General features: G+C 35.9%; 1 protein-coding gene across 2 annotated transcripts in view; it reads left to right on the top strand.

Annotated features, from left to right (window-relative positions):
• LOC110446580 overlaps window positions 1-21,480 on the top strand; it is a 37,955-nt gene extending 16,475 nt beyond the window's left edge. For both annotated transcript variants that reach the window (XM_021491791.1, XM_021491790.1), the window contains 9 exons: window positions 11,054-11,137; window positions 11,990-12,147; window positions 13,171-13,219; window positions 13,599-13,701; window positions 14,306-14,429; window positions 14,864-14,924; window positions 16,106-16,275; window positions 16,398-16,549; window positions 16,759-21,480. In XM_021491791.1, the coding sequence (XP_021347466.1) occupies window positions 11,054-11,137; window positions 11,990-12,147; window positions 13,171-13,219; window positions 13,599-13,701; window positions 14,306-14,429; window positions 14,864-14,924; window positions 16,106-16,275; window positions 16,398-16,549; window positions 16,759-16,906 (1,049 nt within the window). In that variant the 3' untranslated portion in view covers window positions 16,907-21,480. The remainder of the gene's footprint in view (window positions 1-11,053; window positions 11,138-11,989; window positions 12,148-13,170; window positions 13,220-13,598; window positions 13,702-14,305; window positions 14,430-14,863; window positions 14,925-16,105; window positions 16,276-16,397; window positions 16,550-16,758) is intronic.
• The last annotated feature ends 829 nt before the right edge of the window (window positions 21,481-22,309 follow it).

Below are 22,309 nucleotides of genomic sequence, written 5' to 3'. Positions count from 1 at the left end.
CAAAGGCACTTTTGAAATTCGCGATTTTCATCAAACAATTTGCATGCTAAGAGCCTGCAAATGGTGACGTTTTAATTTCCCTGCGTCTTGTAGAATGTTTTATCGAAATGAATAATTTAAAAGTGGTAGAATTAAATAGGTCATTAAGCGTACACTATTCATGCATTTAAGAGAATTCTATTTTTAATAGAAAAACAAATGAACAAACAATTTGTGTGTCTCATATGTCACCGTTGGCGATCTTATTTTACAACATTTATTCTGATATTACATAGTATAGTCAAGGACTGTAAATCGACACTTTAGCGATTCTATGAGCAAACCATTTTTTTAAACAGGGGCAAGTACATTATTTTGGCCATCTATTTATTAGTAATGTACATTTCAACGAATATTATTGAGGCATGTTAAATTTCATTTTGAACGTTTATTATTTTGGATGCCTACGAGTGTTCGTAACTAGTCGTACGATCATCGTGAACAAATCGGTGTAAACTTAGTTATGCTGGTGGGAGGTGTTATTGTATTAAGATCACATATGCTATTTTGCTAATCCTTTAATCCCCTAATCCATGTTTCATTACGCTGCGTACGACATTTACTTCCGTGACTTGCAAGTTCTTCAATACTGTTTAAACAGCTGGTCAACCTTTGTAACGCTATTGATACCTCTCATGTAATTGTCAAAGGGAGAACCACATATTGATTTTATAGTTTTGATACAATGTTTAATTGTGCAATAAATGAAGAGGAGGAAAAGTAGGGATAGTTTGTTTTATTTTTATTTTGTCAAATGCGTTGGTAATTGCATATACATGTACTTTTCACATAAAGGTTCATAGCGTACTGTTTGATTCTTTTATAAAAAATGTAATTATATTATAGGCGTGCCTCACTCGCATAACCTTTGTGGTAATAGGACTCTCAAGGTGCTCTTTACATTTTGACGACTTTAAAGGTAATTCGTTGTATTCCGTTACATGTTTCCGACTCTTATAGATATAGGTATGTTTTTTGTTGGATTTGAGTTCTAAACAGACGATATGGTCATATGGTGCAGTAACAGTTTGCTATGTTTGGCTTTCTCATTTCCGAATATTTTATTGTATAGATCTTTTAAGTACAATCGGAATTCGGCAACAGGCATAGCCTATACAAGCCTTCTTCTAACAACCATTAACAGTACATACTCATCATGTTAATGTACATATCTATCAACGTTTTGTTTTTTAACATTTAACTGTGGCATTGTGAGATGTAGTAGGGACAATGAATCTATAAATTACTGCTATCGTTTAAAAAGGAATGTCATAATATCATCTGATCGTCTGACACGGACTGGAGGCCAGAACAGACCGATTGTCCGTGTACGATTCTGTGTTGGGATACCATTGACCAACAGACCAAGACATGCAACAATTAAACATCTAGTTAAGAATATTATGTTTGGCGTTCTATATCAACTAATAAATACATTGATAGGTGTTTCCTTACTGCATTTTCTGGTGATTTATTACATCACAGGTTTAATTAATGTACATACGGACCACATTTATCTGATGATGATGATGGTAACAGTGAATTAAATTTATTCTGACTTCATTTGCATGAAATACTATGAAAAAATATATTACCATTGTAGTCAGAAATTTGTAAATGTGCAACTTCATACAAGATTTAATGGCTTTGTACATATGACGGTCATATAGTACAGTAAATAATTACATTGTTGCTTTCTATATCGGCTTACTGAATATTTTTTTAGTTTCTTCCTTACTTTCCAAAGTAATATTCATTTCAAAATGTTTTATTGTTGCAATTAACAATTGGATTGGGAACAGGCATTGCCTATAAAAGCCCTTTCCATATAGAAAGACATACATTTCAAACATATACTGCATGTAAATTGAAGATTTAATACATTAAGTTTAGGTAGATACAATGTAGGGCAGGCCGAACCAATAAGCTAGTTATATATATATATATATATATATATATATATATATGTACATACAGATTAGAAGACTAATTGGACTATCAGAGATTTTAACAGGGTAGATCTAGTATAACCCTAAGTCATGTCAAGTCCTCGATGCTAGGAATATAAGTGAAAGTGAATATAATAAATAAACATCGACAGTCATAAATAAACGGGATATATGTAAATGAGATGAGGACGGTGACCATTAAACATGCATACACCGGCCTCGTCTACCCGCCTAGGAACCTTATAAGTTTGTGCCTGGAATATAACATCTCCACTATTAAATACATATGTTCATATATGTTGTAAAGGTATAGCTATCCCAACCTTCATAATATCCCATGTTATTGTTAAAAATTGTATTATGTATGTGAAATTCAAATTCAAATTATTGTATTACTTTAGGCCTTACGGCCCATAGTAATAAAATAATTTGAATTTGATTTTGTGCAATATACTTGATTTATGCATGTGAACTTATGGGCCGTAAGGCCAAAAGTAATAAAACAATTTGAATTTGAACCATGAACAGCAGCGATATTTAAGAATATAGAAAATGATGACTAAAGCTGAAGGAACAGAGATTTTATCTTATAGTATTAATTATCTACCGTATCGGATTAATTATGTTATACATGTCTATCAATAAGGTCAATGGAAGCAATCGATCTCCTTAAAAACCTGGCTATAAAGTAACGACTTTATCTTTTATTTATCTATAGGTATTCCACCAGGTAACAAATGGTCTGTTTATAAAATAAGAGTTTAATTTTTCGACCTGGTCTTATTTCATTTTTAGCTGTATTACTAATGGAGCTATTCACTGTGGCTAAGGTTAAGTTTTCATGAATGGAAAAACGTTGTGAGCTCAATTTGCATACATTTGAAAATCTCTGATACATATCATCATCATGCTGCTGAAACACCCAAACAGCAATGTCATACGTGTATATATATGTAAACAGATAGATATCCAAAATGTTAAACCAATTATCACAAATTATATAGATTGTTGGGTAATTTGCTCTTTTTCCCTTTAAACCCTTAACGCACATGAAGCTTACATGAATTTCCTCTTTTGGCAACACATATATTTGTGTGTATTTGAGAAATCACATTGTAGGACTATATATTTTAGGAAACAAAACATCTTATCTTTTTTTACATTCGTCATAATTCCAATACAACCGAAATAGATAACAGCATGCAAAAAGAAGTTTGGTTTGGTTACTATGACAATAAACTATTTTTACAATAAGTGATTGCTTTGAATGTCGTTATCTTTACTTTATATGAAATATTTAAGAACCATAACGTTTTTTATTTTACAAACAATTTACGAGTTATTAAATGTTTTCACTGAACGTTTGAGCAACAGTTAATGATCTGTAGCTGGACAACTATACGCTCCCAATGTAGTACTTCAATGCGCACATCGCAGACAAGGTCGTAATAGTTTTAAAACACACCAATTAGATGATATCAACATAGAACTATCTATCACTATAACAAGTAAGCCTAAATGCACATATCAGTTCAAGCAGGTTAGTTAACATGAATAGATAATATTAATCGATCTATACAGTAACAGCTACCTCGCCCTATACAATCTTCAACAAGCACGCCCGCTTTAATGGAATGAGTTTACTATATATATATAGGACAAGATTCAGACTACAAAACAGACAGACAGACAGACAGATATAAGTTTACTATATATACAGGACAAGATTCAGACTACAAACTGACAGACAGACATATATGAGTTTACTATATATATACAGGACAAGATTCAGACTTCAAACAGACAGACAGACAGACAAACAGACAGACAGACAGACAGACAGATATGAGTTTACTATATATACAGGACAAGATTCAGACTTCAAACAGACAGACAGACAGATTGACTGACTGACAAGCTGATTAAAGTTAACCCCATAAATTTGTTGCAGAAGAAAGACAAAACATATTTTTGAAGTACCATTTTTTCGTATTTTAAATAAGATAGCATACTCAGTTTACTCTTTACATCAAAAATATAATTGGTTGACTCACTACAGATTATAAGTAGCATTAGGGAACATTGGATGAATCATTATAATTTGCACAATTATCGTAAGAGGTAAGGATTTCATATATGGAAAGTTTCTGTCTCTGGTGGCACGGCATAGCAGTGATCTTCCACATTCGCTACACTGCACTCACATTCGCTACACTGCACTAAAGTCCCTTGTTAGATACATGGGCTGATAACATGTTACCGGGTACATGTTCACGATATTGTCAATTACATCTCATTATCAGTCCATATCTTAATGCTTTATTTTGTAAAAAAAAAATAAACAGAGAATTATTGTTAAAAACAGCTTCACTTTAAGTTTTAATTGACAATTATTTCCAGTATGCATACAGTCCCTCGCTCTGTATATTGAGTTTTGCTATGTTGAATGCGAACATTTTCTGTACTACATACATGATTCGAAGTATAGACGGGTAGGAGGAGTAATTCGTCAGTGGCCGATCTGTGCACGTTTTATCGTAAATGGTTTGCTAATATAGAAACGAACATCAATCCGTTGGTAGTTACCAGTGAGTATGTATCGGTGGATACAACCAATCACGAACACAGATATTATTATCTGAGCATAGAGACATGAAAGTCAAAGGTCAGAGTCACTAACTAATCTGAACACCATGTCATGCGTAGTCGAATCAACGAGATACCTTTGGAAATGCCAGAGGACGTAAACAACATTTTGAAATCCAGCCAAAGAGATTTTCCATGTCTTTATTACGATATCGGTGTTAGAATAATTATAACTTGTGTTAAACTCATTTCTGTTGGATAAGGGTCACCCATGGCGTGTATTTGGACAGAAGCAAACTATTTCACATCTAATAATGCAGGTGCGAGATCAGTGATATTGACTTCCATATTCTTCATGGTTCTGTTCAATCTATGTTATGCTATTTTCTTAGTCTCAAATGTTAATGTAATGCATTCACTTTTTTGTATGCAACAAAACTTCTTATCGCTTATTTGCTATGAAGGCTTAGCGTGTATTGTGTATCGCGTGTTTCTTGACAAATAGAGGGAAATGCATATGATGAAAACAATACGTTCACGGTCCAGTGATTTGCGACCTTGTCAGTTTGTAGCGTGTGACACGGTGAATCATCTAACGATATTTTTGTTTATGTTGAGAAATAGATACCAACTTAAGTAAACTTTCAGTGACTAATACATGTCATTACGACACTTTATACATCTACTTCGACAGTATGAGTTGTTTTGTGTATGAATTGATATGTTTCTTAAAAATGTTGGGTATGGAAAGCAGATATACATCTAAAAGTTACAAATATTTCATTTTGTTTCCTACTTTGAGCACTCAAACACTTTCATGTTGTCATTATCAATTACTGCGTTCCAGGTCTTTATGTTATCCGGTGGAATTGCACACTGAAACTATCAACCACATATTTGCAGTTAGGTAATGCTAGTGTCAAATAACAAAAAGTTAGTTTATAACTCAGATAAAAACAACAAAACAGCTCAGGCGACGCTTACTATGTGTTAACATAGACGATGGCAATGTATGGTTGTTTACATAGACGATGGCATTGTATGGTTGTTAACATAGACTTTGGCATTGTAAGGTTGTTAACATAGAAGATGGCATTGCATGGTTGTTAACATAGAAGATGGCAATGTATGGTTGTTTACATAGACGATGGCAATGTATGGTTGTTTACATAGACTATGGCAATGTATGGTTGTTAACATAGACGATGGCATTGTATGGTTGTTAACATAGACTTTGGCATTGTAAGGTTGTTAACATAGACTATGGCATTGTATAGTTGTTTACATAGAAGATGGCATTGCATGGTTGTTAACATAGAAGATGGCAATGTATGGTTGTTAACATAGACGATGGCAATGTATGGTTGTTAACATAGACGATGGCAATGTATGGTTGTTTACATAGACGATGGCAATGTATGGTTGTTTACATAGACGATGGCAATGTATGGTTGTTTACATAGACTATGGCAATGTATGGTTGTTTCCATAGAAGATGGACATGTATGGTTGTTAACATAGACGATGGCATTGTATGGTTGTTTACATAGACGATGGCATTGTATGGTTGTTAACATAGACGATGGCATTGTATGGTTGTTTACATAGACTATGGCAATGTATGGTTGTTTCCATAGAAGATGGACATGTATGGTTGTTTACATAGACTATGGCAATGTATGGTTGTTTCCATAGAAGATGGACATGTATGGTTGTTAACATAGACGATGGCAATGTATGGTTGTTTACATAGACGATGGCAATGTATGATGTGTATATTACGGAACGATGGATTTCTTTAGGTTTAACCCATTTGTTTCGAGGGGGATGTTGCCCGACTTTCCCCCTGCGTAATAGACCAGGGCAACTGTTAAAGAGGCTTTCCTGTCAAATCGAGTGTCTTAGTCCATTTTCTGTGAATATCAAACATATTTTATTTTAGCTGCTGCTGTGGCGGAGCCATATGGTTTTCAGGGCTTCAGAACAATGCTTCAGTCTTGGAATTATCATTGAATATCATGTATTTTCTCCTTTTGTTCCGATTTGAAAATCCCTCCCCCTTCCCAATAAAATTTGAAAATCATCTGATACTTGCCTCTGGATCATTGTGCTGCATCCTTGTTATGCCTAGGATATCTATTCATGTTCCTTTTCCATTAAACACTTTTTCCTTCGTTATTGCTGTTGATGTACCTACTATGTTTGTCAGTGACACGACTACATAGCTTTACCCGAGACAGATACCACAGCTAAAGTCTAACATTACACCTACTGTGTTTAACAGTGACTACATAGCTTTACCCACAGACAGATACTACAGCTAAAGTATAACATTACATCTACTGTGTTTGTCAATGACTCGACTACATAGCTTTACCCCAGATACCACAGCTAAAGTATAACATTACATCTACTGTGTTTGTCAATGACTCGACTACATAGCCTTACCCCAGATACCACAGCTAAAGTATAACATTACATCTACTGTGTTTGTCAGTGACTCGACTACATAGCTTTACCCCATACAGATACGACATCTAAAGTCTAACATTATACCTACTGTGCTTGTCAATGACTCGACTACATAGCTTTACCCCAGACAGATACTACAGCTAAAGTATAACAGTATACCTACTGTGTGTGTCAGTAACTCGACTACATAGCATTACCCCAGACAGATACTACAGCTATAGTATACCATTATACCTACTGTGTTTGTCAGTAACTCGACTACATAGCATTACCCCAGACAGATACTACAGCTATAGTATAACATTATACCTACTGTGTTTGTCAGTAACTCGACTACATAGCATTACCCCAGACAGATACTACAGCTATAGTATACCATTATACCTACTGTGTTTGTCAGTAACTCGACTACATAGCTTTACCACAGACAGATACCACAGCTATAGTCTAACATTACATCTACTGTGTTTGTCAATGACACGACTACATAGCTTTACCCCAGACAGATACTACAGCTATAGTATAACATTATACCTATTGTGTTTGTCAGTAACTCGACTGCATAGCTTTACCACAGACAGATACCACAGCTATAGTCTAACATTACATCTACTGTGTTTGTCAATGACACGACTACATAGCTTTACCCCAGACAGATACTACAGCTATAGTATAACATTATACCTATTGTGTTTGTCAGTAACTCGACTGCATAGCTTTACCACAGACAGATACCACAGCTATAGTCTAACATTACATCTACTGTGTTTGTCAATGACACGACTACATAGCTTTACCCCAGACAGATACTACAGTGTTTGTCAGTGACTCCACTACATAGCTTTACCCCAGACAGATACTACTGTGTTTGTCAGTGACACGACTACATAGCTTTACCCGAGACAGATACCACAGCTAAAGTCTAACATTACACCTACTGTGTTTAACAGTGACTACATAGCTTTACCCACAGACAGATACTACAGGTAAAGTATAACATTACATCTACTGTGTTTGTCAGTGACTCGACTACATAGCTTTACCCCAGACAGATACGACATCTAAAGTCTAACATTATACCTACTGTGTTTGTCAATGACTCGACTACATAGCTTTACCCCAGACAGATACTACAGCTAAAGTCAAACATTATACCTACTGTGTTTGTCAGTGAATCGACTACATAGCTTTACCCCAGACAGATACGACATCTTATGTCTAACATTACATCTACTGTGTTTGTCAATGACACGACTACATAGCTTTACGCCAGACAGATACTACAGCTAAAGTCTAACATTACATCTACTGTATTTGTCAGTGACTCGACTACATAGCTTTACCCCATACAGATACGACATCTAAAGTCTAACATTACATCTGCTGTGTTTGTCAATGACTCGACTACATAGCTTTACCCCAGACAGATACCACAGCTAAAGTCTAACATTACATCTACTGTGTTTGTCAGTGACTTGACTACATAGCGTTACCCCAGACAGATACTACAGCTAAAGTCAAACATTATACCTACTGTGTTTGTCAGTGACTCGGCTACATAGCTTTACCCCAGACAGATACGACATCTAAAGTCTAACATTACATCTACTGTGTTTGTCAATGACTCGACTACATAGCTTTACCCCAGACAGATACCACAGCTAAAGTCTAACAGTATACCTACTGTGTTTGTCAGTAACTCGACTACATAGCTTTACCCCAGACATATACCACAGCTTAAGTATAACATAACACCTACTGTGTTTGTCAGTGACACGACTACATAGCTTTACCCCAGACAGATACCACAACTAAAGTATACCATTATACCTACTGTGTTTGTCAATGACTCGACTACATAGCTTTACCCCAGACAGATACTACAGCTAAAGTCTAACATCACACCTACTGTGTTTGACACGACTACATAGCATTACCCCAGACAGATACCACAGCTAAAGTATAACATTATACCTACTGGGTTTGTCAATGACACGACTACATAGCTTTACCCCAGACAGATACTACAGTGTTTGTCAGTGACTCCACTACATAACTTTACCCCAGACAGATACCACAGCTAAAGTCTAACATTACATCTACTGTGTTTGTCAGTGACTCGACTACATAGCTTTACCCCAGACAGATACTACAGTGTTTGTCAGTCACTCCACTACATAGCTTTACCCCAGACAGATACCACAGCTAAAGTCTAACATAACACCTACTGTGAATGTCTCCAAACGCTACCATAACATGTATCCGGTCTATGGTTAGTGAATGTGTTTTGATCTCATACGTTTCTTTGTCATCTACATTGTAAAATTTGTTATTGTTGTCCAGCATTTCGGTCGGTGGTGTTTCTTCGGGAACTCCAGCTTTCCTCCACCACCAAAACCTGGCACGTCCATCAATGACCATTACTGTTAATAAGACGCAAAACAAACAGACAAATGGCCAGACTAAGGTCGCGACATGCTTTTCCGTCAGACGACAATGTTTATCTCGGCGAGAATAAGACCGTGACATGATTATACGACAGACTAAAAAACATATCACGACCTTGCATAATGCCATCTACATATATCTTATATTTATGAGACATATTAAACGGTAGTATAAAAGGAATTATATTTACATGTAGGTAAGCGATGTCTATAAATGCATAATAGAACAAACTGAAAATGTTATACGGGGTAAGATGTTATTGATTTAAATGAATTTAGGATTTAAATGTCTGAGATATGGGCCTTGTCGTTCAGATCTAAATTAGCTTAACACACATCGTTAACTCAAAATGTCGAAATGACATTTCAGAAATTCCTTCAAATTGTTCAATCATCCTTTCATTAGCTATTATTAATGGATATCACTCTGTACGTGTAGTGTTTGTAATTAATTTTAGTATGTTTCAATGATTTAAGATTACTTCCATCACTGATGTTAAGCTGTGCTATCTTTAAACCACCGGCCCGGGTACAGTGTATCCGTGGGTACATTACCCAGACTGACCTATATAGTTCGTCTTACAGCAGGGCGACATATCTCTACCATTGGTGAACGTCCCAGTGGCGGTGTGTACGTCGGAGATCCGTGTTTTCATTTTTTATATTTCGAATATTTACATTGGTATACAATACATACATTACATAATGCAAACACATAGACACATGTATTTATATAGTATCATACAATATCGGTACAAATAGCCATTGAGTAGATCTATAGAAAAGGAGAGGTAGGATTGTTTAAGAACCTGCATTGCAGTCTCAATGCCAATGTTAGCTGTCAGTGTAGGCCATTTCGATACCTTACATTAAATTCAAATAAAAAAGGAGAATATATTATATGCAACAATGTGTAAGTTGCTTACGACAAATAAATCCCAAATTCAGGTTTACGTGTTTGCAAACAGGTTTTGCGAATTGGTCCATTCTCTTTGACATTAATATAATAAACTTTATTTGTTTTACAACAATTATGAAACAAGTTATTTCTAATTATATGTATCCCTCTTGTTGGCCCGGATGTTAGCGCGGGTGGTTTTAATGTAGGAGGAAACCGGAGTACTCGTAGAAAACCCACGCGGTCGGGCAGGTGACCACATGCCTTTTCACGTCCGATCGGGGTATCGAACCCACTATCCGCTGCACTTGCCCTGAAGCCACCCTGAAAATATCCCCTGGTGTATTTTGAGGGCGTTAATGGCATTTCATGTTGGAGGCACCCTGTTTTATTGTAAACATTATAACAACATCCATTTTTCTGTTTATTCTATGCCGATGATATACACTAGAAAAATATTGTATTAGAAATTAAACAGAATGAGTAGTTTAACAAGTTTTTAATTTAACGGGTTTTCTACATTTTGAATTCAGTTTTGAACTTTCTCTCAGTTCAAAATGTTATTGGTTTTAATTTATATACTCCTTCAACCAGTCTATTCAAAGGACTTTCGGTCTTCCCCATGTGTTTAACTTACGGTATTTGCTATTTTATCATTACAGTTTTTGAGCCAGTAGTGATACGGCAACAGATGGTGTTTGAAAACTTCATCATGCTGAAGGTGTTTTTGGCAGCAGTCGCCTCGGGTAAGTCTGAATACCTTAAATATTCTTTTAGGTAATTCTTTACACAATTATGAGTATATTAGATAAATCTACAAGCGGTTTATTACCCCCTCCCCTTTTTTAAAGGGTTCACAGATAATTGATTTACTTTTAAAAATCCCTGAAAACGATCTATTCGCGTAAAGTCAATTATCGACATGATATTACCGTAATTAACCGCCAATAAGTCCCTTCTCGCAAATAAGCTGTCTCTCCACTTTGGCAAGCGTCCTTGGAACAGGGTGGGTGCCTGTAATTAAGCCCCCTCCATACCTTTGTCTCTCATTTAAAACAAATGTATGTTATTTTTTTTCTCTCTGACTAGCTAACTGGTCGACAGGCGATTAATCTCACCTTAGATAAGTATTCTCGACAGGAGTTTGGGTTGCATGCGACTTACCTCCCCTTAAACAATGCTACAATGATTGTGACTATTCTCCATATGGAAACATAGAACATACTACAGTTCTATGTGTTCATTTAAAAACGACACTTATACAATCTATTGTTTATATGAACAAACATTTTGTCCACATTTTGTGTAATTTTCAGTAACTAAAATTTTCGGAAATGTTTAATTAAAAATGTTTAACCATCAATAAAAAAAAATCAAGATTAAAAATACATATTTATTATTCGTATGTGCCAATCCGAATAAATTATTTTACCATTTCGTTATGGAAAACTATAAATAGTAATAATGTTAAGTGCTTCCTGGTAGCTATGTATACAGTAAACCTGATACCTTAGTTATTAAAGAGTTCGTTTTATGAAAATAAAAGAAACAGGTAGTATACTAATATATCCTTTACAAAGAGTTACCTCCCTTTCCAGGCCAGCTCTGTTTCGTTGTGTTGGCGGCCATTCCTAAGACCAGGCCTTATTTTGACGACGCTATACACGACTTCATATCCTGCTTACGAGAAAAGGGGATCCTCACCAGTATCCTCGGCCCCATAATCCTGGGAATCGGGATGACCATGGCAGGATCGGTGAGTAATAGAATCTCAAACTCTTATAACTGGAGCGTTGGGTAACATAATCTCATACTATTTTGTCTAGAGCGATGATTATCATCAAATCATATTTAATCTTTGAAACGATGATTAATAGCAATGTATGTATCACCGAGTAACATAATATCACACTTGATTATATGTGGCATTGAGTAATAGAATCTCACACTCGTTTATCTGTAGCATTGAGTAATAGAATCTCACACTCGTTTATCTGTAGCATTGAGTAATAGAATATCACACTCGCGTATCTGTAGCATTGAGTAACAAAATATCACACTCGTTTATCTGTAGGAGTGAGTAATAAAATATCACACTCGTTTTTCAGTAGCATTGAGTAATATGATCTCACACTCGCTTATATGTAGCATTGAGTAATAAAATATCACACTCGTTTTTCAGTAGCATTGAGTAATATGATCTAACACTCGTTTACTTGTAGGAGTGAGTAATATCATCTCGCACTCACTTAGTAATAGAATCTCACATTCGTTTATCTGTAGAATTGAGTAATAGAATATCACGCTCGTTTATCTGTAGAATTGAGTAATAGAATATCACACTCGTTTATCTGTAGCGGGGAGTAATATTATCTCACTCTCTGTGTTGAGATAGTTGCAGAAAGCCACAGTGAATGTCCATAGAGTTGGGGACAATGGATAACGCTTGTCATATTCTGCTTAAAACGTTTACAAGTACCATTGTTAAACGTAATCGTTCGAGTATATAATATTTTACAATGGGAATAAATCACACTTTATAATGAGAATATGTTATGATTTATTATGTCGTTATGTTATATTACATGATTGAGTAAAAGCCATTTAATAATGTGTTTTACGTCCTCGTTGATGTTACATGTTTGTATTGAATACGTTGAATTTTATAATGAAAGATTATATTTTTTAATGTGAATACGTTATTTTTTTCTATAATAAAAGAGTATGTGCTGTAATATAAAAATGTTATATCTTACATGCGCTATGTTTCACACTGCAGTGTCCCGGTATGATACTAGCACAGATAGGTGCTTGGGTCCCTAATGCAAGTAAGTATATGTTTCATAGCTGACAACCTTGACCGCGTGATAACATCTGCATAAATCTACGAAAATGTGATTTGATAAAATTCAAAATGAAGAGGTTCTCACATGAAACAAATGTACAATTCAACATTGTGATACACTACTCTGCATATTGGAGAAGCTTACGAAAACAAGTATTCGCTGTTTCTTTTTCTTTTATCATTCCGAAGATTTGTTTTAGTATTATTTTTAAAATTAGTAATATCCAAATTCTGTGTATAGTTCTAACAATAATATAAGCACATTTGTAATTATTTCTATTGTAAATGTTACTGACGAATGTTTAAGGTCTGTTTTATTAACAAACATACAAATGCCACTAACGAACCTCTTGCATGGTCAGTTTTCAGTCTACTTGGAGTCTTCCTCGGCGCATTATCCTACGGCCTGCTTGACCCATTTCTCTCCAGACTGACCAAGCCAAAGACTGCTTACACATGGACACAGTACGTTCAGTGTGATATACAGAATCCTTTATTACATTCAGTCTGAGCTGTGTTACTTTAGAATAATCCCGTGAAATGGGCAATAAATATAATACATTGTGATAAACAATAAACCTGAAGTGCCCTGCAAAGGGAGAAAGCAGCTAGTTTTTTAGTCGTTTGTTAGATCTTATTTTTTCTATATTTACTTACTTCACATGGACATTTAATCCTTTGTTATGATACATTGTATAAATATATCGGAATTAGTTGTATAGTCTCATTAAGAATTTACATATATATCTCCCTTCAAGGATAGGTGAGGCAAAACCATAAAAATGATATATTGGCCGTGTTATTTCAGCTGCTTAATATTTTCAATCATAAGATCTGTTCTGATGGTTGATTGCAGTTTAATTTTTCTACATCTTTCATCTAGTAACGTATTTGACTTCAAGCAAAACTTGGACGAATTCTGGATACAGCGCCTTATATAAAGGCTTATTTTATGTTTTCCACAATGTATTTCAAACTATATTGATGTTGATATAGAGGCAGCAATGCCTGCGTCCACTAATATCCTATTAAATCCTATTAAATACACATGACCCGTCACGTGTTTCAGTGTGCACACATCACTAGACAAACCGTATGTTGCCCTGGCCCTCCCCATGGCTCTGCTAATGACGGTGATCGTGGTCCTGATAGAATGGTTTTGGCCGTGGAACAAGGACCTCGTTTCTATAGGGGTAAGCATGTACTACGGCACATATTTTTGAGCTTGTAGAAGTCTACTTTAACTTGACGGCAAATACATATCGCACACATCACCAGACCATCTGGTTATCCTGGTCACTGTCACCACCGGCTCATGTAACAGATTAAGTTATGACGAATGCGCGCAAATAAACCTACCGACAAAAATAATTGATCGTCAGTAACTCGATATTGTCATTGATTTTTCGCCTAACGTTTTATTATGTTATTACGGTGAGATTAAAAAGAGGGTTGATAGGTGCCTATTTATCAATTTTACAATTTTTCCGACAAAAGTGATCGGTCTGGTAGAAAAATCAGTAGATACGTAGACGACTGATTCAAATTGTTAAATACTCATTTAAAGTCAAATTACAAATATAATATAATCACGTGGTTATATAATCATTTTACGTTTCTGTTACAGAGAGAAAACCCAGCAGGTGTCAATATCGTCACTGCTGTGTCGTGGCCGCCATACGCCACAGGTAAGAAACACGCTAAAATCACAAAAGTTTAAGGAGGGATCAAAACCTAAACTAATTCTCGAAAGGTCGTCGTATGATTGTTGACGTCATACTGATTAAAAGTCATTGATTGGTGACGTCATCATAATTTAGAAAATATGCTACCAATTAAAGCAAAAATCAAATGCTAAGCTAAGTTGATTTCTATGATATTTAAAATCAATGAGCAGTACGTTTGTTAACATAGTTATCTTCAGCTTACATACGCTGCAGTAACTGGACAGCAACATAATCAAATTTCACATGAAATGCTCTTCATGAAACTGTTTCTATGACCGTTTTCAAAATGCATTATAATTGTATTTGTAACTCTAAGGTCAATCCCAGTTCACACATGAACAATAAATATAGAGTGAAAAAGACTTGAGCCGTTTTGTTTATCGCCGTCCAAACGGTTAAACCAGATTTGATCGTTTATGAAATAAGGTCGGACCCAATAATCTGATGTTGCTTTCAGGCAAGCATTGGCAAAGCATTGCAAGGCCTGCATAAACTTTTGCAGGTCCACCAGTATTTATACCCGAAAATGTTACATTTCAAAACGGTTGTTCCGGATAAACGAACAGGCTCTAGCTGTACATGTGTACATTTGTATATGGCCAAGGGGAAGTAACTACACTTTAATCAACCAACACGTATAGTATAATCATGGCTAGACACTGGTTTTAGATCAAGGTGGTATAAACTGTTTATCCTAGATTTTGGATGACTTTTGTTACAATTATTACATAATCGACATTCAAATCAATATTGTTTTGTTTTATTTTTTCAATTGACAGAACTTATTATAGTTAAGGGAAGGACCTGCTGACACTAAAAACGATAAATATTGTGTGGACTTTACAACAATTATGAAACAAGATAAAAAGGCCATATCAATCCGTCTTGTTGACCCTGATGGTACATGTACGTAGCAGTGGGTTTTGATATGGAGGAAACCAAAGTTTACACTGAAAGGCGAGTGCATTATACACCGCGCCAGCCAATTATCATCTTCGTCACATTAACCCTATTGGGCCTCATTCACAGACTGTCATTAGTTAAGAAAATGTTAATAACATTTTAATGAAGATTAATGACGTTACCTATAGTGGAGTAAAGTACACTTAATTTAATGTATTTGTATTCAATATCTTCTACAGGTATCATAGTTGGCCTACTACAGCTCCCCCTGGTGTTAGTGGTCAAGGACACGATAGGTGGCAGCAGCAGTTACGTCACCATAGTTTCCCAATGGGTCATAACGGACAAGCTGTCCCGGACATTTCCATATTTGGCGAATAAAAGATCAGGTGTTGGCAACTGGTGGCAGGTGAGTGTTGTAAATGGCGTGTGTTGTTAAATGGAAACAAAAATAGTCTCGATGAGCTTTTGATATGTTAACATGTATAGAATAACAAAAAAAATAAAGTTGTGACTATCTCCCATTTGCAGGTGTTTTTCGTGTCGTTTGTGGTGTTGGGCGCCTGCCTGTCCGGCGTGGCCTCGGACACTCTGACGACAAGTAAAGGGCCACAACTCCCGGTGGCGTTCTTTGGAGGCTTCTTGCTCCTGTTTGGGGCTCGCCTTGGCGCAGGATGTACAAGGTAAATTTCGGCCTCTCTCCCATTTAGTCATGCGCGTTTTCCGTACCCATGCACTTTTCTTGACTCTAGGGAGGAAGTACATAAAGAAGCATTTATGTGGTTATCTATAATATAAGTCTCAGTACCTTAATGTCAAACTTGTTTGCTTGTTTTTATATATGTTTACATGTATATTTGTAAATCTAATTAATTCGTTGCCTTGGTTACAGTGGTCACGGGTTGTCAGGGATGGGTCTGCTGGCGTGGTTATCATTCATTGCTGTCCCGGCCATGTTTGCTGGTGGTATATCTACAGCATTCGCCATGCAGGCTACTGGCGCTCTGGACCAGTATGTCCAACACACGGGAGCAGTGTGATATCTACACACATCCGGCACCTGCAAAAGTATGTTACTGCCACATCCGGGGATCTGGAGCAGTACGTGTCGTATAACTTCCGGGCATAGCGTTATATAACCGTACTGCTACATCCGGGACCTGCATCAATAATTGGTGTTCATAGAATCCGCGTAACTGCCTGTCTGAATTGTAAATCCGGGACCTTTGAAATAATCCAGATATTATATCTTGGAGCAGTGAACAACAATCTGATTGGTTGATTGGTTGATTGACTGGTTTATCGTCTTCCATCAGTGACGAAGTCTGTGTTCGGCCGAGTAAACATAATATCTGGAAACCTCTATAGTTTATATAATTGACGTACCACGTGATTTGTGATAACCAATCAAATCCACTGATTGATACTTTGTTGATTTCCGGGTGATTTGTGTGAGTGTGGCTGCGTTACCATAGTTACAGACATGTATTGGGCAGGAAAGACAAATCTATCGATTTCAGATGTAATTTCTGATCATTGTGCCAATTTGTTGATGTATTTATATGTTATATTTTTACAGATTATATCTAACCTTAAAGTTTTTTTATACGTTACAAGATCACTGCTCAATGTCCACATATTTCCAATTTCTCCATTGTTAACAACAACACTTTATAAATGTTTAAATTTTATATATTTTATTTGGAGGATATCAAGATGTGTTTATTCAGTTAATGAGTTAAATTAGATAACAAGTTAAATAAGGCAATACTTTAGATTTAAAAAGATACTTATTATATTATGATATTTTGTTTAATGAATGCTATCCACCATTTGTGCATATCTTTATGATTTATGTAAGTAATTGGAAAAAGTTTTAAAATAGGAAAAACGATAGAGGAACAATTAAGATAAATTAATTATTTTAATAACATATAGAGACAATGTTTATTTCTCATCGTTCATTCTTAACGAAAATAATTAATTGGGTTTAATTAATCTTAATTTATCGAAGGTATTGTTAAACAATGTCATGTATGTCATATATATTCAAGGCGTTTAAGTGACAAACTGAAGTCTAACAAGATCAGCTTGTGAGACAAACTGAATTTGTTGAAGAACGAGTCTATCACACCTGTTTAGGAACTATGTGAAAACACAATATACACACCAATATCAACAAAGAAGGACAAAACTACTAAACAGCTTCTACTAAAAAACACAACATACAAAAAAAAAATCAATAAACACGAACACATTCATCAAAGCGTAAACAAAGGAAGAACAAAAAAAGCCTCAGCGTCAACAAACAAGGCCAAATTACTGTAAAAAAAATGTTCGCGTTGTGAAACTTTTAACTGATGGGGTTATGGAAATGTTCCCGCTGACAAATAGTTATACAATCTACATATTAGATTTATCTATGATCTATAATCAACTTGCAAATTTGCTCAACGGGAAAAAACGCTTACATTTTTACACCGCGAAAGTTTGTACGTTAACAATATACAAGTGTCAACACGTGCAATGAATTAAACAGCGTCAACAATCAAGTTGTACTACAATATAGCGGCAATACACAATGTCAACAATCAAGTTATACCACAATATAGCAGCAATACACAATGTCAACAATCAAGTCATACCACAATATAGCAGCAATACACAATGACAATAAATACAAAGTTATACCACAATATAGCAGCAATACACAATGTCAACAATCAAGTCATACCACAATATAGCAGCAATAAACAATGTCATCAATCAAGTTATACCACAATATAGCAGCAATACACAATGTCAACAATCAAGTTATACCACAATATAGCAGCAATACACAATGTCAAAAATCAAGTTATACCACAATATAGCAGCAATACACATTGTCAACAATCAAGTCATACCACAATATAGCAGCAATACACAATGTCGACAATCAAGTTATACCACAATATAGCAGCATTACACAATGGCAACAATCAAGTTATACCACAATATAGCAGCATTACACAATGTCAACAATCAAGTTATACCACAATATAGCAGCAATAAACAATGACAATAAATACAAAGTTGTATGCAGCATTATCGTATAACAACAAAATATACAACGTCAACACACAAGGAAAACATCATATGAAATCGTTCATGCAGAGACAAAATACACAAAAGCGTCAATCATTAAAGGACAAATTGACCACAGCATGGATAAACAAGGACAAACAGCGTCATCACACAATGTCAAAATAAACCACATCATCAACACACATGAAAAGATACGACATAGCATTATTACAAAGACAAAATACACCACAGCGTCAACATTCCAGGACAATTTCACTTCTGTGTGGACAGATAAGTACGAAATATACCTCAACTTTGACAAACAACGACAAAATCTACCACAGCGTCAACACACAATGTAGAATAAACCACAGTATCAATTCACAGGGATAAATATATAGCAATATCAACATTAAAAATATCGTTATTCCACGTTATCAATTCCTAAGGATAAAATACACCGAAAGTCAACACAACAAGATAAAATACAAACTATGAACAATTCAAATCAGTAAAAAAGACAACATCATTACACAAAGGAGACACTTTGAACAAACATAAAACGAAACTAGGTACTAGCTGACCATTTAATGAACCACTTGTGGTAGTCCTTCATCATGTTTCTTGTCATGTTCTGGAATGAATGTGTTTAATTTTATATTTTGAAATGTTGTCCTGACGTTAACCGTAACTGCAGTGTAGTTTAAAGCTGACCTTGTAGAACACCCGGGAAACTGTGCAACATTGTTGCTGGATATATGGATGCAAAATGAATATATGCCAATCTGTACAAATGCTATTGCCAAATCTTGTCTGTTTTGTATTCTAACGATGATATATTTAATTAGTTTGAGTCGGTAGGACTCTTGACCTTTAACCAAGTTTACACTGGTGTGGCAGACACGCCGTTAAGTACAAAGTTGAATAGTGAGGATAGAAATCCATTTATGCAGAATGTCATTGATACCGGGAAATTGCACTGTGAAGCCCCATGAAGTCACGAATATTGTTATGGGAAAGGGGATAACGACTGGTCCCCAGGTTGTTTACTAATACTGACTGGTCCCCGAGGCCTAGTTAACTTAACGACCTCTTAATAAAAATTGTTTTTATATGTTTATATCGAAATACATTGAAATAAAACTAAAACTCTGTCTATGGATATTCAAAATGATCACCTACAGACAGGTTCAAGAAAAATGCAAAATGTTTCTAAGGATCCCGTAACACGGAAAAATGTATTTAATATTAGAAACATTTTGTCCGGCATGACTTAAAAGAATACCATTCATTGCGGATTTTTATGAGAAATGACGTTAAACCCTTTACACCCAACCCTGGACTTCAGAATGTTATAGGATCGCTGTAACCGATTGAGCTACCAGGTCAACGGAATTGGCCCAACTGTGATATTATTATACCCAGACAGTAGTTAAGGGAAGGTTATAGTATATAGGGGAAAACACAGTGCACTGCGATAGGCATCCTTAAAACATTTATGTTGAAAATTTTGTAATCGAATCGTTGAGCTGATAACTCTGAGTAAATCAAATCCAGGTGTGAGTAAAACTGGCGATGACGCAGTATCTAATTACGGTGTTAACATGTACGTTATCTACCTTAATTTACACATCAGCATATTTTTTAATTAGTACAATAAATGCCCCTTGTTCACAGTGATTACAATCATTGATGTGAGAATTGAGGGGTGCAGTGCCTTGCGCGTATTGACATACTTTGTAAATAAGATCATATATTTTGTTTATGTGCTACACTTTATAGAACACACGTACCTCAACTAAAATGATCATATATATACACCTTCTGCCTCTGGCTTCCTTGTCGTATAATCAATTCCTTGTACGATCTCTGTCAACAAAATACAAATCCTTTTAAACATCACTATTTTGAAATTCCCACTTAACCACTTACCACTAATGATGTTCTCGCCAAACCCTAGCTTGGTAATGTATCCCTTCCTTCCTTCCTCCCACCGACAGCATATCTCCCTTTTCATCGATTTCTACATTATGTAATGCAACTTTAATATCTAATATTTCATAACCATATAAACTACAAAATCATATTGTTGACAAATCATGATTGAAGATTTCTATGCACATGCATTCTTAATGTTAATTCAATCATTTCCTACTTGATCACGTGACGTCTCAATTAAGTCCGCTGACGGACGAACAAGATCGAGATTTTGCCATGGCCACCGCGCCTCAAATCTCCGCCGAGGGTTGTCTTTCTTTAAACTTGCAAGGAACGACAACTCTTGGTAGAGATTGGTGAAAGTTTACTACCGAGTAGTAATTGTGATTTCAATAACAATGATAGTTGAAGCCTTTGTTGATTTGATTGATGAAATCTTTGTTAATGTAGAGTAAGCGTATTTTTATACTTTTTCCTGACCCTGTTAGTGCTGACCTGTGACCCTCGACCCTGTGCCATGATACCTCTGTCAATAGATCACGTGGTGTTCTGTGTTATGAATTATGATTGTTTTGATTCGTTATTTATTTATCATGATTATTAAAGCGATGAAATCAAATCACGTTTTCATTTATCATTGAGTACCCGGATGTGTCAGTTGTTAAAAAAAAACCAATGAATACAAAGAACATTCAATTTAGAATGAGGGTTGAAGATATGAAAATGGAAATGCATATATCTTATAGGGTTGTTTATTTCACCCCCACAAACGCCACAGGAAACACCGGGACTACAAGGACAGATCATTGTCAGGAAACACCGGGACTTCAAGGACAGATCATTGTCAGGAAACACCGGGACTTCAAGGACATATCATTGACAGGAAACACCGGGACTTCAAGGACAGATCATTGACAGAAAACCCCGGGACTACATGGACAGATCATTGACAGGAAACATCCGGACTTCAAGGACAGATCATTGACAGGGAACACCGGGACTTCAAGGACAGATCATTGACAGTAAACACCGGGACTACAAGGACAGATCATTGACAGAAAACACCGGGACTACATGGACAGATCATTGACAGGAAACATCCGGACTTCAAGGACAGATCATTGACAGGGAACACCGGGACTTCAAGGACAGATCATTGACAGAAAACACCGGGACTACAAGGACAGATCATTGACAAGAAACACCGGGACTACAAGGACAGATCATTGTCAGGAAACACCGGGACTTCAAGGACATATCATTGACAGGAAACACCGGGACTTCAAGGACTGATCATTGACAGGAAACACCGGGACTTCAAGGACTGATCATTGACAGGAAACACCGGGACTTCAAGGACAGATCATTGACAGAAAACACCGGGACTACATGGACAGATCATTGACAGGAAACATCGGGACTTCAAGGACAGATCATTG

Source organism: Mizuhopecten yessoensis, unplaced genomic scaffold (genome assembly GCF_002113885.1).
Source record: "Mizuhopecten yessoensis strain PY_sf001 unplaced genomic scaffold, ASM211388v2 scaffold2805, whole genome shotgun sequence".
NCBI lineage: Eukaryota > Metazoa > Mollusca > Bivalvia > Pectinida > Pectinidae > Mizuhopecten > Mizuhopecten yessoensis.
Note: the sequence above shows the minus strand (reverse complement) of the source record. Positions and strands in the feature narration are given on the sequence as shown.